Raw genomic sequence first — 18,635 nt, 5'->3', positions numbered from 1 at the left:
AGGCTCAGGTTGTTTAGCAGTCCCCAGTGACACAACATGCCTACATCTATCACCCCATTGTTACCATTCTCTCCTCTCTCTGTAGTTCTTCTGTAAAGAATTTTCAGTGGGACATTCTATCAAATGCTTTTTTGTAAAACCACAAAGACTGGGTCTAATGCATTACCCTGTCTAAAAAGTGATTCATCTTGTTAAAAGATTTACCTTTAATAAAACCCTACCTTTGATAAAACCCATTTGTTGCCATGTACTGAGTGCTTTCCCTGAAAACTGTCCTAAGGTGGCTGGGTCAGGTGGCCTGTGTAATGTTTTGTCCAGGCTTCTTTGAATACAGCAAAGTGCAGATTCTTGCTACTAAACCTGCATTTTCATGTGCCAATTATTTCAACTTCCTCAGATGGAGATTATCCAAGCCCCTTGGGTTCAGTTCCTCTATCACTGGAAATTTTATCTTTAATATAGAGCTGTATGTCCTCAATTCCTTTTACCACTCTAATTTATAACTAGCAATTTTTACATTCCAGTCATGTGAATAAACCCGCCAGGTTTCAGTCATGCCAATTACATTGTATTTCTCATAATCCAGCAAGAATTTCCAATTCCTCTTGCTTTTAATTATACACTCAGAAGGTGCTTCTCCCCGGTCTCTCTCTCTGGACAGCCGCCTACAGTGAATCATATATGCTTATTATCACACGGTGGCGGGGGAGAAGGGTGATGCAGTACCACTCTGGATCTGGCAAGTTCTTGTCTTTATACGTTGTTACAGATTTGTTCATTTCTGCAGGATGCACCTCTCTCGTTCTCTGGCTCCTTCTCAAATGTGCATTAATGCCTATATTTATGGTCCATTTTGATGCATCCTTACATACCATGTAAGTTCCACTCTACCATTTACTCTTTAAAGAATGCTAAGAGAGCATACAAAGAGCTACAGACCCCTTGCCCTCAACATATCATTCCAAGAATACACAACAAGCCAATGCATAGCCATTCCTGATCAACTTGACTTCTATGGAGCGTGGTGAGCAACATGGAAAGGCTCGTTGTTTATTCCATGGGATGGTACTCTTAAAAGGCACCTTAGGCAGCTGCTTTTCCCTCTGAATGTGGACATTATTACTGAGATTGTCTGTTCATTAGCAACTGAAACAAGATCTGAGTTCATGGGGTTTTTTATTAAAATCAAAGCAAAAACACTATTGAGCAAAATTGCCTAACTTACTATTGCTTCCCAGCTCTCAAACTCCTCTACCTGTTAGGATAACGTATGCCACCTTACCTACTCCATATGTTAATTTTTTCATGGCATGTATGTCCTTGACTCATGGAATCTACCAGCTAGTTTACCACTGCTGCTATTAACACATCACTTGTCTGGTATCTTGTGAGCTGTCCAGTACTGATACAAGCAGAGACCTAGACTGCAGGTGTGAAATAAGATACGCACTCAAAGCCATACTCAAAAAGAAATGAAATGTTAGAGAGCTCAGCTCCGAGATGCCTGGTCATAGACAAGGAATTCACGGCTGGGAAGGAGGCACCAAACACCCTGTGCAGCGTGTGAGTGCAGCACAGGACTCGTGACCAGCACGATCTGCTGAGTTCGTAGGGTACGCTTTAGCTTCACCCCCTTCCAGAGATGAGGTGCGTTGCTTTCACAGAAGCTACCTCCACCATGTGGGACCCAAAGCATTGAACTGACTCTGAAAGGCAGAGCCTTCATCCTCTTTTTGGTAGATGGATTCAGCACACCTTTGAGCCAGAAATTGTGCTAAATAATTACAGGACTCACCCACCAACGAAATACATATGTGCTCCAGTCCCTCTGTTCCCAGAGGGGATTCACAATTATATTTCTCAGGTACTAAATGCTTTTTGGATTTTTTAGCTGTCCTAGACAAGCTGGATAAAAATAAACTCTAGATTCGCAAATTATTTCAGAAATAATCACAGCATTCAATCTCTGTTAGAGGTGTCAGTGAAAACTAGAAACCGGCAACAAGATGAAGGCCTGCTTTGCTAGTCTCTGCACAGAGAGTGTATGGCATGCTTTTTGCACCTCTACCTCTGGAATCTAAATAGATATTTCAAATAAACAATGGGAGGAGAAGACACTCAAAAATTTGTTTGATTGCAGCCTAAATGCCATTTTAAGGTGTGACTGAGTTCCAACTCCTCCAGCCACTTGGAAGCCCTGCAATCCTGTCTCTTGCAGTATCAACCTTCTGGGAGCTGGTCCTATTGTGTCTGCACTACAAGATCTGCTGTGTTGCAGGTGCACCAGTGCAGAGAGCGGAAAGTTTTGACAGTACTGTGATGCAGGGAGAGAGAAGTCAAAAGCCTGGTGGCTAGATGAAGAATGTGGCTTACAGCTGGGAATGTTAGGAGTCTCTGGAGGGTTTTAACAGCATCACAACCACAGTGAGTGTCACCGGCATTCATGTGTTCCTGGTGGGATTCACGTTGCTTAACTTCAGGCATCAGCAGTGAGGAATCAGGGATAGGTCAGGAGCTGTAGGAATGGGGCTGGCCATAGATTGTGGCCATATGTTAGCTGACAGAGGTGTGAAGTCGTGGAGCGGCTACTGAAAGGACTTTGCCGGTGGCCATATGTTAGCTGACAGAGGTGTGAGGTTGTGGAGCGGCTACTGAAAGGACTTTGCCTGGAGGAAGGCTGTTGTTGCTGTCATTTTCAGTATGCTATTGGTAAAGCCTTAAGAAAGACGTTATTGAAAGTATGGAGTGCAATCAAGCCAGGGATTTTGACTAATTTAATACACTACTATCTGTGTGCTTAGTGGTATTTTCTGGATGTTCTCCTGGCATCCTAGGGTGTTTATGAACAACATGGTGACTGTATGACTTGTGATATCTACAGGACTGTAGTCAGTAAGTGTGCTGTGGACAGTGCGATGAGCCTTTGGGATGGATTACTCACAGATATATTGAGTGCTGGGGGTGTACATATAAGCGTGATCATAGTGCTGTTGGATTGGGGCTGGCTGGTGCCTTGCTGCCCTGAAGCTCAGCTAAAATGATCACCAGTCAGGCTGCAAAAGGCCATGACAACATACTGACAGTCTGGTGTTACAAACTTGTAAGTCTGAATAGAGAACTTTCATAGTTATTTTACGTTGACACTTTTAGGGACAAATTTAGACCTGTGTCCATTACATTGTTCCTGTCCTTACCAGAAAACAATATGGTAAATCCTGAAAGAGGCAGCTGTCTGTCTTAGCCAATATATCCTCGTACCTGGCTGGATTCTTTCCAAAGGTTGGTCACTCCTGGTCTGCTAACTGAAGAGTACTTTTCACCAAGTTAGTGTTTCAAATAAGAAGAAACACACATGTGGCTGCTATAGCAGCGTGGGGAGGGAGAAACAACCCCTTCTCTTCTGCTTTTACCATAACTTTCTAAAGCTGGCTTCCAGCTATCTCCTGAAGTCACCCACTACAGCACAGCTTTGTTTACCCAGAACAGAATAGATCACTGTATTTCTCTTCTCCCACAGATAACTCAGTTTCTGAGTGGGCTAGAGTCACACAGTTACAACTTATCTCACACATAAATCTTGACTTGGAAAGCTTTCAATATCTGCCAGAAATTTCGGCATGCTTGATTGTACCAATCCCAGCTAAGATGCTCAAGAAATCAGAGAGTCTTAAGCTGCTCACTCAGGCTGCTGTGGCCTAAGTTTATTTCCAAATCAGTAAGACAAATCATCTTTCTTTCTATATTTTTTTTCTAACATCAAGACACTTACTTTCGTGCCCTCATTTCAGCATGGAGCTGTTCATTGACAGTCCCAAGGTTAGAGTTCATGAACCTTCATTTTCATATATTGAATTGAGTTTTAATGATCAACTATTCTTGAAGCACTATCCTCAAAAACACACATATACATATACATAGCACCTTGGGATGAAAGGGACTGTGAGCTGCTCCCCAAGTTTGTTCCACTTTATAGTACATCCTTACAGAGCAGTTTTACCAGGATCTCATAAACTTCCCATTATCCAGGAGGTTGTGTCCTCAGAGACACAACGCTTAGGATGATTAACTGTTCCTCTCTCCCAAGAATGGGGAAGGATCAACTCCCCAGTCTGCTCCTTGGGCAATGGCAGGATAGAATGGAAATAGCCCTGCAAGGAGGAACCAGTATCCATGAGCCATCATCGTCTCATACTGTGTCACATTTGTAAAGTTTATTTTCCAGTCAGATAATCTAGAACAAAGCTTTTTCAAAAGCAGAGTTTGGATGTTAGCTCTACCAGACAGCTCTGGGAGTAGGGACTGTCAGTTTGCATCTGTTGAGACTTAAAACAGTCCCATAGCTGCTACCTTCCATCCACCCTCCAGTGTTTTATGTCTTGGTAAGTGCCAGGGTACAGCAGAGGAAATGAATGCACTGATAAGCTGGCGAGATGTCTTCTCAACTGTTTCTCAGCAAAGTAAATGGCTGAGCAGGGAACAGAAATGAGTTTTCTTGTGCCCGGTTGTGCCCTTTAACAGCCATTTCTCTACTCTACTTCAATAAACATACAATCCAGCCACTAGGAAGCATTTGTGGGTGATCATTTACTTAAGGGATACCAGAAAAGAGGCAGTCTAGGCTACAGTGTGATAAAAACTGGGACCTTTGTGCTTTCCCTATCACTCAGACCAGTGTCCGAGGGGTTATTTCAGGGGCAGTACAATTAGATGTCAGAACCTCCTTAACAACTACCATCCGCTGCCTTTTGTGCGCTCCAGGGAGCTGCTCCCAGAAGGGAAGCACTGACCAGTCTCTGGCTGCAGTGCCCGTGAGGGTAGCACATACTGCTTCTCTGAGGTTTAGCTGGCTTTAGAGAACAGACCCTGCATCAGTCAGCAGGTAAACAAGCAAATCCTTGCTCTTGCTGGAAACAGGTTGCTTTTCAACAAAGAACTGTTAAAATTCTGCCTCTCTCTGCAGGTCGAATCTGCTTTAAGATACAGCACAGAACAGCTTGCCTGTGTGTTTATCACACTGAGCCAAACACAAAGCAACACAAGCTGGAAGGAAGTTGTTTTATACTTACCAGCAGCATTGATATTTTCCTCACAGGAGTACCAGATCCCAGTATGGAAATACCTGAAAAGGAAGCGGTCATCTCCCGTCTCCCAGCTGTAATGAACCACATTCTGGTTTGTCTCATTTGCAGTCTCATTCCCGCTGTAGTTGAGGCAGTTTGTCTTCTTCTCTTTCCCACAGCTTGGCTTGGGGACCCTCTGTGTGCCCTCACACCAATGGGTCGTGATAAAAGCTGTTGTAGAGAAGAGGAGAGCCATCAGATTCAGACTCACTGCTAGCAGGGCTCTGCATCTTCGATTTGTCTTCATGGTAAATCCGCCCTCCCTCCCCCTCCTGCTGAGAGAAGAAGTCAAAGGGGTTTGTTTTATTTGGCGGGGGGGGGGGAGGCTCAAAGCCTTTCACGATTCAGAATCCAGTTTTCCAGGCATGAAAACTCTCAGCGTCTTCCAATCTGATGTTGTAGCAGTGAAGAAAACGCTGCAGCCAGACTCCCATTCTTCTCTTCACTTGAAATCCTGCCTTTGTACGTTAAAGGACCAGCTGCAGGCGCGGGAGTGCGGCCGTCCTCTTGTAGTCGGTGTGCTTCAGCGTGCTGACGGGATCAGAGAGGGTCTGTCTCACAAAGAGCACCAAGAGCAAGTGAACATCTGCTCGGGTACCACACATGATCCCAAGGGGCTCCGCAGCCTCCTCCCCTGGGAGACACCTGCAGCCTGCGGGACTCGCTCTCCTCTGCTCCCCTCAGATGAAGCAGGAGAAACTCAGCGCAAGGCAGGCGGCAGGGACAGCTGCTGCCTGCTACCACCGTCCTCGGCAGACCTCAGGGACCACTGCAGCGCTCTGACGGCTGAGTTGGACTGGGGGGAGGCGTCACATCTTAGTCCCCAAAAGAATCGTTATTTGGAGATGTGAAATACATTTTTCATATACCAGAGGGTAGAGATTTGTCCAGGAGGAGGAGGGATGGACTGGTACTTTAGCATTTCTGCTCTGAGCTAGTGAGTAGTAAATAGGGGCTTGATGCTGCTATCAGCATACTGGTGTAAATCTCTGTCTTCAGGGGCTTGCTCTGGCAGTTAGCAAAGCCGCAGAGGAATTTAGATTTGAAAAGTGTGTAATGAGTAAAACCCACGTCTTTCACAATACCGAGTGGAGCCCCTTTCTCAAGCTTTCCTCTCCAGACACAGCACACGCAGATGTTCTGTCTGAAGTGAGTCTGTAGGACATTTTGTAGGTCCTGGTTCATGCAGATGGAGAGGACTAATTAGAGCAAACCCTGGCCTTTACTTGCCAGATGGCAATGCTGTGAGAGCAGGGAGCACTGCATAACATCCCATTTCCAAAGAGAAGTGTATTGTCCTGTCTTGTTGGCTGGCTGACTCGTAGAGTTTATGACCTCTTTGCACATTGCTGAGAGCTATCTGGTGAATCCTGAGTGCTGTGAAGAGACAGGGCACCTGATGGTGGTGATGGTACAATCTGTAAGACCTTGAATCCAAGCACTGAGATTGGCCACATTTGTCACACAACAGTTCTGGATTCGCAGTAGATGACTGCAATTTTCTGTGATGAAGAAGCTGCACGTACTTGCTAGGCTTCAGACTGAGTGACATTTCCTTCCAGCCTTGTTCGGAATCCCTGCAAGGGCTGTGGGGATGCTTGGGGCCTTTCAGAGCAGTGCAGCAGTGGGTTTCCAGCAACTCCTGGAAAGAACCACGCAGGCTCATACTAATAGATGGGACAATGCTCTCACCTCGCACCCTGTACTCTGTTAAGTCAGCATATGGGCTCAACATGCAAAGCTCACCATATGCCTTACTGCCTGCAGACATGGAATGTGATGGTAGTTTCTCCAGCTTCTTGAAGAAAGCCAGGAAGGACCAGGTGAAGTTTCTCCTTAGCAAGCCACCACACAAAACCTCAGGGACCTGTTCCTGCCTCCCTGAGCCCCTCTCACAGGTTGCCATAGGACTTTGTATTATGCCTCGTGTTGGTTCGTGTCTTGCATGTTTGGTCCTAAATGCTTATGAGATTTTTTTACTCATATTTACTCATATTCATGCAGATTCACTTGGCTTTAGCCATTTTGTTTTATAAATAAGCTAGAAAGTTAGTAGAAAATTCAGCTTGGTGAGAACAATTGTGATGGCAACTGTGCAAGGTTAGTGAAATAGCTTTGTACTGCAGACACTTCCCTACCTAAGTGGCCTTCATTTTGCCCACTCCTGCCTGTACATGATGACTGCTACCTCCTCAGTGCTAGATTTTTCCAGTGGCCTGTGCTAGCAGCAAGCCTCTGTGCACAGTCTTCCTTGTGCTGTTGGAGTCGCACCACACCTCTCCCTGTTCCAGTCCTTTCAGCATTACACCTTGCAGACAAATAATCAGTGTTATTTGCTTGGTTTTAATTGCATGCAAGAAATACAGATGATAGCTATTTAGAGGACCACAGGATTATTACTTCAATTATTTTTATGTTGCAGGATGTTCCACTTAGTAATGCATTTGTATTTTCCTGTGTTTCTCAGGCTTATCTACCTGCTTAGAGGAATAAACAATGCACTTTGAACTTGGACAGAATGCCTTCAGAAGAAAGCTAGCACTCTTCTGCAGGATTATCTTTCAAGTGGCTGTCAGTAACTGAATCATCACAATTTTCTAAGTGTGAATACAGGTCTTTACAGGTCTTTCCTCATAAATCTTCTCTATTGCTCTATGGCTTGTGTTTTCTGGTCCCAGCACCAACTTCTGCACACTCTGTTTCTCACCATGCCCATCTCCCTGAGAGGTGGGCATCCAAGAGTTTGGTTATCTGTGATAATTCTGTCCTAAATACTTTTAAGATTTTGTTTTTACTCCTAATCCTAACAGATATTTCTATTTCTGTTCCTCCTTATCTTCTTTATTCTTGTTTTTCAGGCTGACAGGGCTGTTGAGAACAGAGATTGTGGCAGTTATCTATAAAAAAAGGCAAAATAAAGCAGAAATTTTGGTTTATTTTGTGATACAGAGCTTTTAGAATCTTAAGCATTTAAAAATATTCAACATGAAATAAAGTATGCTCAAAGTCAGGGAATATTTTTAACACAAATTATTTTCTTTTTTTCTATCAGAAGTCAGGTTTTTTCTAATTACTAGACTCCTCTGGGTGTATATGTTAAGATTACTTGAAAAGAAGGAAACTAGTCTGTGCTATACCCATGCTGTAATGCTCCAACCATTTCTTTTTATATAATCTCTGTTTATCAGATTTGTTGTGTATAAAAATGGAAAGATCATACATATGTTGCAGAAGGCAGTTCAGATGCCTGGATTAAGTTGTATTTATGTGGTATTATCTTTAATAGTAAAGTAGAAGGGTTAGAATGTTACAGAGAAGGAGTTTTCATATTGTGGCTACAAGAATCTTTAAAAGCCTTTTTGCAGCAATAGCTTTTCTCTGATGTTGTGAGAAAAAATACCTTCATGAGTTATAGCTAAACCCCTTTTCCTTTACTATTTCCTACAGGATCAGTGTAAATTGTTATTACTCAGTATTTACTCAAGTACAAAAAGAATTTGACCTAGAGGATTTAAAATAATGATAGCATTCGCAAAGGAACCCTTTCAATCAGGCTATGTTTTTCACTAGTGGGAAACAGAAGCAACAATCACTAAAATGAGAGGAAGCCCTACTTTTGGCCCTCCGGTGATGATGGGAGGCATGGTGAGCTTCATCTGGTTGCTTATTTGATAGCAGCAGTGTCAACTGCATGGAATTATATGCTGGTTTTAAATCAACATTTAAAAAAACCCTATAGCTTTTCTTTAAATTCTCATTTCTTACAGGTCTGTCCTCCTAGGCTTCCTCACGTGTTTGTATTGTCTTTTTAAGTTGTCACTGGGCTGGGCTTCCCGGCCTCTCCTACCACCTTGGGTTAGACCCCTCCTGGCAGCTCCTCTTTGCTTTTCCTCAGCACCACAGAGCCACAGAACCCTCTTGTTCAATTCATTCATCTTGTGACTGGTTGAAAATGTCCTTTTCTAGTCAGAATTTTCCTCCTTTGACAGAAATCTGCGTAAGTCATCTTTTGCTTGTTCTCTTACCATGGCAAATATGAATTGTTGGTGTATCCCCAATATACTTCCCCTGTCCCCACTCCGTCCAGCAAAATGGCAAATTTTTCCTTACTTCAGGATTGACTTTTACATTTGGAGAAGAGGGTTAGGATGGAAATGCTTTACATACTTCCCCCAGATCACTACCATGTATGCTAGTCAACTATGCATAGTTTGTCTTCTTTCCATTCCATATGTAGGCTATCTTTTGCTGTTTTCTTCTCATTTGTTATTTTTTTTCTCAGAACTCCGACCCCAAGTAGCCTGTGTTCAGCAGCAATGCTTAGCACGCTGAGCCCACAGGCTCAGCTGTACAATTCTGTTCATCTAAGAGACGCTGCTGAGAGACATTACTGATTTTTTTACAGAAATTAAGCCTTCAGCAAATGGACAGTCCCACTAGGGTATATTTGAAGGTGAGCTGAATAACGATACCATATGCAATCCTGGTCTTCAGTTTAACTTTTGACTTGAAGTGTGTCTTTCATGCACTTTGCTTGGGGGCATTGACTCAAGCACAAGAAGACTGCTCAGGAAATTCTTCCTGTTCCTAAACTAACCAGGCAAAAAATGGTTTCTGACAGTACTGTAGCAAAGACCTTTAGCAGTCTTGACAGAAAGGAAAGCAGTAAAACAAACTGTTGATTCTCCTGTGCATTTTCCCCACAACAATTTCCTTGGCCCAGTGTCACTGGTCAGTAGACAAGACATTACTAACTGCCCTCTTCAGAGTAGCTGATTAGGATATTTTAATCAGTTGTCAGTGTTGCTCGTCCTTGCTTGGACACCAGGACTGTGCCATTCAAAGACTACAGGCATTCTTTCTCCCGATAACAAACAGGGTCTCTACAGCTCTCTGACTTGCAGTCTGTCTCAAACAGAGTTAGATGAATCACCCAGCACCGCTCTCTGTGTAAAAACTGGGTGGTCCATATATTTGTAATAGGACTGGGATGCTAACAAATTTGTACTTATCTGATATCTGCATTTAATTCTTCCAGCAGCTAGTGGAGAGGAAGGGAGATGAAAAGAAGTGACAGCCCTGAGTCATGTTGTAAATCGTGTCTAGGAGAGTTGCCTGGCTAAGTTGCCTGAAAAGGTAGTCCAAAAGGTCACGGCTGAGCAAATAAGGTATTCCCAGGACCATTCCCAACAGGCCATTTACATGTGTCCACCTATTCTGGGAGTGAATAAAATGTAACAGTATCCTACTTTTGACCCTGAAGCAGAAATTTTTCTGTCGTGGAGTTACAAGAATTATTTCCTCACAACCAAGATGCATACTGTTGGATTGGATTAAGATGAAATTTTAATTAATATTTAGTACTTTTCTTAAGGCTAACTTTGCTCAGATACATTTAAGTTATCGCAAGAAGTTACAAGCTCACTTATGAAGAACTCTAGAAGCAGAACTCAACGTTTGTTATTGCTACAATTAAAGAAGCATTCATGTACATCAAAGCCTTAATAGCAGCTTGTGCGTCTTCCAATATTTGTAGGCTCCTTGGCCTGGCAAAATAGTAGCCCCAAAGCAAAGGTAGCCACAATAAACAGCAATGCTAAGAAACATCAAGAGGTCCATTACACAAATATGCTCTTTTATAACCCAGGCATCTGATTTCCACGTTCATATAAAGTTATACATTGTCATAACCCACTGTGCCTTTGGAAGTGCCTAATCCACTAACTACAGATGAATTTGTTTATAGCACTTCCATTTTTTGAAACATTGCTTGGGTTACACTGATGCTAGTTGATCACTGAGAGCTGACCAAAATCTTTTGAAATCATATAGATCTCAGAAACATCGCATCCTATCCCTTGTGGCAAAGCAACCAAATTTGAGTCAGATTTAATGAAAATTTGACTTCTTCCTCAGAATAGATGACTCAGACTTGGAAATAACATTTTAACTCCTCTCAGATATCACCTTGCCCTTTTTTTTTTAAAGACATTTTTTCCCTACTATTATCAATATATTTTTAGGGACAGAAGCTAGAATGTTTAAATGGCTGTAGTTTTCAGCTTCTGCCTGGCAAAAGAGTAAACTGTACATTTGGTGTCATTTATGTGAAGAATTATGTTGCTTATTTGTATGTCTTTGTATTTTGTTCCTATAATTAGGATTCATCCATACGCTCAGGCATTGTAAGTGGTTCATTTGGCAATGAGAGTTTACTTCAAAAAGGGGTGGCCAGGCAGATTTGTTTGAGCAAGGTCTGTACCCTGGGGTTCATGTTTCTGGATATTCTCCGCAGAAATTGTACCCTGTACAAAAGGCATTTGGGAAAATGGACTTTACAGAGCAGAGCAGCAGAGGCTATTTATGTACAGGGATGGCTTTTTGCTGGGGCTAGTATGACTTGCAGAGAATGAGCGTACATTCTGTCACTGAAGGCATATTCCAAGCCAATGGATCAAGAGCCCTTAGGCTGTGCTCATGATCTCAAGTAGTGTTGCTGGCTCGGAGACAAATGGAAGCAGGGTAGTGATCCTGAAGGTAAGTGCAAAGTTTGACAACCACAGGAAGGCAGGATAGTCAGGTTGGCTTTAGAAGTTGAATTTTACAAAATACTGCATTCAGTCTACATTGAGACAGAAGCTAAAGAACACAGCAAATTTATACATAGAGCATACAGATTTTAAATATTTTGGTGGCAAATCTCAATTTCAGCAGAAGCCTTTCCCCCAGGGAAGGCAGTAGAAGACAAAGCAACAAAAGTAAAAAATCAAGGGATCGATAGTAAAAAGCAAAACAGAGAGGAAAAGATATCTCTTCATGGCAAAGCTAGGTAATTGCGTAACTGTTCCAAGCGGAAGAGAAAAGGTCAACAGGCGGATGACAGGCTGGTGCACAGAAACGTTGTGCCTAGCAGGGGACAATATTTCACAGCGCATTGGAAGAAAAATGAATGATTATGCAGAAGTGACTAAGAAAATGCCAAACTGTATGGACAATATGAGAAGCTGAGAAGGCCCGGGTAAGACTATCCCATAATGACACAGTGTCATGGTGAGTGACATCCTCTAAACTGCAGGACATTTGAAGTAGCACCAAACTCAGCAGAGTGATGAGAACAATGTCAAAATTAACAATGAAGTTGTACCAGATGGCAGAAGAGGCAGTCAAGGCCAGGACTTGGCAAAGAGAGGGAAAACATTAGCCATCAGCCTGTCTGGAGAGCAGCAGGAGGGATGAGATATATGAGCAACCTGGAGGACAAGCAGGACACTACTTAACAGAATGAAAGCACAGCAGTGAACAGATACGGATTGTATAGTGGGAGGTTGGTTTGAAGACCACAATATATTAAAAACTGTAAGGTTGCACCTGGTTTGTATCAACAACCAGTTTCACAGGACCATGTGAACTCTGGCCTCAGCAGGGGGCAAAATGAAAGAGCAATTGTTCAAAGGAAAAATGCAATAAATCTTCTGGGAACTTAAATGGGAATGAAGTTGCAGGAGGGAGAAAGTTCAGCAGTAGCATAAGGACTGTCTGCTCAGCTCGGGAGCCTAGGGTTGTACTTCCAGGCTTACAGCTGATCATGAATATTTGCTCTTTCCAACCCCTTCCTTAACTACGTTTTGGATGGGGAAATATCTTTTCTATTCTCAGTTTCTTGCAAGGTCTCAGGTAAGGAACACTTCACCTCTCCACTTGGCCTCTAAGGTTGTGTGCACCTTTGGAGAGATTCACCTTTTCTCCACTATGTGCTCTACTGATAGTCTCCAAATCATTCAGGTTTCACAGAAGTCTGTCAGTGTGCATACGTTAATGTAACCCTCATAACACAAAATGGACTGCATAATTTGATAGAGGTATAGGGCACTCAGCTAAAGTAGTTTTGCCAAATGTAGCTTGTAGAATATTTGTGCTTGAAAGGGCTGTCTGGAGTTCTTTTGATCCAACCCCCCACTTCAAGCTAACTTCAAACCCAGACCAAAACTACCAGGGTCCTTGACAAGTTCAGTATTATGCCCATTATAAGGCAAGGGTGCTTCTGTCCAGACTTCAGGAGACATTTTTTCACCATGAGGACAGCCAAGAAGAATAACAGGTTGCTGAGAGATGATGTGCAGTTTCTGGTTTTGGAGATTTCCAAGCCCAGACCGGATAAAGCCCTGAGCAACCTGGTCTGACATGAGAGCTGGCCTTGGTCTGGGCAGGAGATTGGACTAGACACCTCCTGAGGTTGCTTCCAGCCTGGATCATCCTGGGATCATATGAGGAGCTATGCACCACAGCTAGCATTCAATTCTCCCACCCACATGCAGGAACTCCAGGCCGAGTATTGGAATAATTTCGCCATTTTGTTCCTAATGAACAAACATTCCAGCCACATCCACTTGTGAAAGGTAATCCTATATTTTCAGGCATAAAGATTCAGCATGGGAACCTTCAAAAACTCCTTCACAGTAAACAAAGTTGTTACAAATTTAGTTTGTTTTTCTGCCATTGCACTAGCTTCTCTGAGAGCTCCTTTAACACGTGATCATCTGTTAGCCCTGTAGACTCCCTGGGGTTTTTCTGCCATTGCACTAGCTTCTCTGAAAGCTCCTTTAACACGTGATCATCTGTTGGCCCTGTAGACTCCCTGGCAAGCATCCCATTTCTAGCATCTATTGTTAGTTTAGAAATTTGTAGGAAGTTGTATCTCAAATTCTTTTTGTCCTCATTTACTGTGGGTTTACATTTAATCAGATAGAAGTTGTTATCCCTCCTTTTTTTCCTCATTTGGATATGACTTCAAGTTTTGGAAGGATGCCTTATTGCTTGTACTATCAACCCTTACCTTGCTGTTTCACCATGCCAACGCTTCTCTGTTCTTCCTAAAGTCTTTTTTGACAAGTGGAATGTATTTACTGCAAATAGGCCTCAGGCTCTCAATTCAGATGTCTGATAAAAAAATAAAGGATAATGTAAAAAAAAAATAATTCAAATGCTATTAATGTCCCAAGGGACAATGAAGACACAGGTCCTTCAGCTTGCTTGTAGAGGATGTTGATAAACCCCTGAGGTCAGCGGCTGGAGGGCCTGTGTCCAAGACCAACTCTGATATTGTTCACCCATGTCACCTGGAGTCAGACTGCTATGCGAGAGGACTGCAAAAATTCCTCCCAGGACTTCCTCTCTGTCAAGATCTGCCTTTGAGTTCAAGCCCTGGCCCTTGGTCATTGCCAGACCCGCTCTGTAGCTCTGTCTGTGCCTGGCCATGCTTGATGTCCCAGTCCTGACCCACCAGCCTCATCACTGCAGACTCACCCAGGGATGGGGCATAGCCATTGCCCCCAGACCTTCTTGTGTAGGGACTGGGGAAAGCATGCCTTGTTGGGAGATGGCAACCCTTCCCACCTTGGAGCCAGCTCACCTCACCTTGCAGAGCTGCCACTCTCCTCCTGGGTCCACGGTGAGGAATGACAAACTCTGAAGCAGCACAGCAGATCCTGGTGTGAGCAAAGTTAGCTGGTAACATCATTAAACACAGCCGCACCAGGAAAGCTCAGGTTGGCAGTTTCCTCTTTTCTCTATTTTATTCCAGCGGTGAAAATCTGTAAAGCAAGTGCAAGCTCCTGTCAAACCTCGCTCTGGGATTGAAGGCTGTAGGGGAACAGAATGCCTTCAGGATAGGATCACTGCCTGCTGGCCTGCACCACGAAAGTGCATCCTTGGCTGTTAACAAAGGTCTGAGTTTGATCCCAAGCAAACCACGAACACTAAATGCCTCAGAAGGAGCCATTTCTGTAGTAAGAGCTAAATTATAGCCCCTATGCTGAATGAAACCAAATCAGGGCTTCATGTGTAGTATTTATTTGGGCAATTTCACTTAACCTTGCCATCTTTTTAATTCCTTTTATACCTTTAGTAATTTCTGAAATTTTTTATAGTTCCATTTACTGAGAAGACCACAAGAGACCTGAACTGAGTTTCTGCAGTTTTGCACTTTAATAGCAACAGAATTGACCATACATAAACTCTTTATCTGCAGTGGTTTAATGTTTATTATCTTTGTAGCACTTCATTTGCAGGACACAGTACCACCTTCACAAGGAACAGAATCAATTTGTAGTTAAAGTAGTGATTTTGGCTACTTTTTGATTTTGTAAGGAAAAGAGGTAACTTTTAAAGAGAAAAAATATACTGTAATAATGCACAAAATACTTAAGGGTAATTTAAGTTAAAGATCTCAGTTTGATTGGACAGTTAAATGCTGGACTGTATGTCAATATCAGCCCTTAAAAGTTGCCAACAGTCATATACTTCTAAGGAAATACACTTCACAGGAACAATTAGGCTATATTCCAGCCACTTAGTGTCATGGAACAGGTAAGTGAATTCCTTGCTTCCTTGTCACCTGGTAATATCATGTAATTCTTGTTAAATGTTCATGCAATCAACATGCTGGCATGCATTTAATAGACAGAATTTTTTTTTTTTTCTTTGAAAACCAGTCTTATCAGCACTTCTTCTGTTCTTACAAAGTCTTCAGGGAAAAGTTGGTTTTTCGGAGTCACATTCCACAGGTTACATGCAGCATAGAAATGAAATTTACTAAAAAGGTGATGCAGGTTTGTGCCTTGTTTTCACGCATGTTTTTTGAGGAAAGGGAAAAATAAACATATATTGAAAGAAATGGAGCCACTTACTACCACATCAACGGAAAGAAACAGAGCAAAGTTCATCAGCACTCATTGCTCTTGGCTGCAGTTACTTGTCTGGTCCTTCTTTGAAATGTAGTATCATGGTCGTGGTAGCAAAATCAGTCATCAAAGGCAGCCGTGTTGCCATGACTGCTACAGCATGATTAACTCTTGCAATGCATGGAAATGAACTAAAGAAAGTGACTGATGGCAGCTGCCTACGCCAATGCCAGCGTCCTACTGTGTACATGGATGGCAAAGGAATTGCTCTTGTTCTATACCACGATTTTCAGGCTTAACAAAATGTAGCACATACTTAAAATGAGCAGCTTTCCAGGGACTTTCAATCAGCATCTCAAATTTGGCTTCAGGTCCCCACAGATACAAACTGGAATATCCTGATGCAAATTGAATATGGTCTTGCTAAGGTGGCAGCAGCCCTTAAACAATTCCCTTCCATCTCCCTATTGTAAGAATTTTCAGATGTTTCTTTTGTTTAAGATTGCCTGGGCAGTTTTGTACAACTGTTTAACCACTTTATTGACAAGGAGGAAGGGCATAAAATCTGTTTATTGCAAGTGGAAAAAACCATATGCTTAATTCAAATTAATAAACTCCCCCCCCCGCCCCGCTTTCTTCTGTATCCCTAAACAATTGCTGGTACTGCCACATAATGCAACCATGTCGGGGGGAAGAGGTAGGACGAACTGCTGAGGTTTTTCAGACCTATAGCCACAGAATGGACATAGAATCATAGAATGTCCTGTATGGGGACACCCCTGTGGGGCACACTAGAAACCAAGACACTGAAAGCATCCAAATCAATGGGTAATAAAACACAGATAAATACAAGGCATAGATCTCTAAACCCACTTTACCACCAACACCTCTGTAATGGGGAGCTACACATGAGACCTGCTGGGCCCCTCGGCACTTGTCATATCAGCCCACGCACATGCCTTTCTCCTCTCAGCTCCCAAATCTTCTCCTTGTCTGGGCCCACCATCATATGGGTGTTTGCAACTCGACATTTCTTAATTAACTATCAACAACCATGAAAATCAACCCTGAGTCTTCAATGCTCAGGCTTGCACAGATTTTCTCATCATATAATTTACTACAGATTCAGTAGCACCAATCTTACTATTTAACAGCAAAGCACTGTATCCTAATATTGTCCAGACAGAAGCTAGTGAGACAGGAATAAAACAAGCAACTGGGCTGCAACGCGAAAGCGAGGTGCCAGGCAGGTCCTGGGGCCTGAGCAGAGACCCCGCCAGAGGCCTGCGTCCCTTCTACTTTTTTCACGGCGCTTTGTTGCCACCTGATGGCCCGATGCAAGATTGCAAGAGTGAAATTTTAAAAAGCACGTTCTTTAAGAAAGAGATGTCTTACCTTTCATTAGATCCACTGACAGTTTTTAAAAAAAGCTTTTCAGCTCAAAGTTTTTTTCATGCCCTGCTAACACAAGTCTCTGCTCTGCAGGTCAAATTACTTTTCTTCGAAGCGACAGCCATAATTGCAATACATGCAGAACAACTATATTTTATTTGTATTTAGTAGGAATTTCTCTGTCTTTTGTGATTTCCTTCCTTAAAATGATGACGAGATATCTGGAAGATAATAATGGCCGCTAACATGGTAATGCTGGGATGCTTGATCCATCCGTCCTGATATTCCCCCACTAGCCACAATAGGTACTCCAGCTGTCCCTCACCCTGGGCCTCCTGACCACAGAAGTAGGTTTGCCTCGTGCAACATAATCAATGTCCTGCTTCAGGTGTGACATTGAACCACAGGGATGCCCAGCAGGCACCCTGGACAATCCTGACCACATGATTTGCACATCTTTTCATCCCTTTTCCTATTTCTTCTCATTTCTTGAGCCTACCTTTCTCTGACCTTCCCTTACCTTTCTCCACTCCAATCCCCTCTCATTTAAACAATTCACCCCTAATTATCTTTTTCATAAAGGTCCTAATTTTCCTTCACGCATATCCAGCTTTTGTATTTTTGACATCCTTGCCTATGCCTAGGTGATCTTGGCCCTATATAGTATTAGCGATGCTGCTGGTCTTGCAAAGCTCTGCTCCCCAAAAAGTTCTCAATGCTCCACCAACCATTTTTTGAACTCTGGCTGTTTCTCACATCACTTCCCCCTAAGCACTAGTGAAACACAGCCATCCCTGATGGCATTGTCTGTAAGTATTTTTTTAGCACTGTACATTGTTATCTGTCACACACAGCAAATTATTATGTTGTGTCCAGTCACTGTCAACATCCTTTTCAACAAGTTTAACCCCAGGTCAGGACCTGCAGCCCTAAAAGCAGGTTTTTTCCTGCTCATTCCAGCTGTTTTAGCCACATAAGAAGCTCTTACTGGCTGGTCAATTTCTTTTAAAAATACTGAGGCAGAAAGACTGAGGCTGAAATGGTTTGGAACTAAGGGACTGGGGTCTGCATTTATTGCTCCGGTGAAATCCCGGTGGCTGAAAGGTGAGCTCTGCCTTGGGACCATTGGTGTGGCTGACAGAGGGAAAGGGAACACGAGTTAATTCATGTCTGGTCATGGGTATGGATACGAAGGGAAAGTATAGAAACTGGCAGTTGTTACCTGTGACCTTTACTTGCTTTTTATGTAGATGGATGAAGATGCTACAAAGAGGATGAGAGCAGGCCACATTCTCACTTTACACGCCACCTTTGGTCTGCAGCAGCTTTTGGACACGAAGAAAACAATGTTACTTATTGGCCCTCTAAGGAAAGTGGCTGGGGCGCAACCTGCCCGCTCTGCTTAGAAGATGCGTTTCCACAGGCTGTTCTTTTCTGGGGCACT

At 43.0% G+C, this 18,635-nt stretch overlaps 1 protein-coding gene across 1 annotated transcript in view; it reads right to left on the bottom strand.

Moving 5' to 3' along the window:
- GSG1L (GSG1-like) overlaps positions 1-5,367 on the bottom strand; it is a 57,066-nt gene extending 51,699 nt beyond the window's left edge. The window contains exon 1 of the mRNA XM_009708952.1: positions 5,067-5,367. Within this exon, the coding sequence (XP_009707254.1) occupies positions 5,067-5,367 (301 nt within the window). The remainder of the gene's footprint in view (positions 1-5,066) is intronic.
- Positions 5,368-18,635: the final 13,268 nt, after the last annotated feature.

This window comes from Cariama cristata, unplaced genomic scaffold (genome assembly GCF_000690535.1).
Source record: "Cariama cristata isolate BGI_N322 unplaced genomic scaffold, ASM69053v1 scaffold11441, whole genome shotgun sequence".
Classification (NCBI taxonomy): domain Eukaryota; kingdom Metazoa; phylum Chordata; class Aves; order Cariamiformes; family Cariamidae; genus Cariama; species Cariama cristata.
This window is presented reverse-complemented; position numbering and strand designations above follow the sequence as displayed.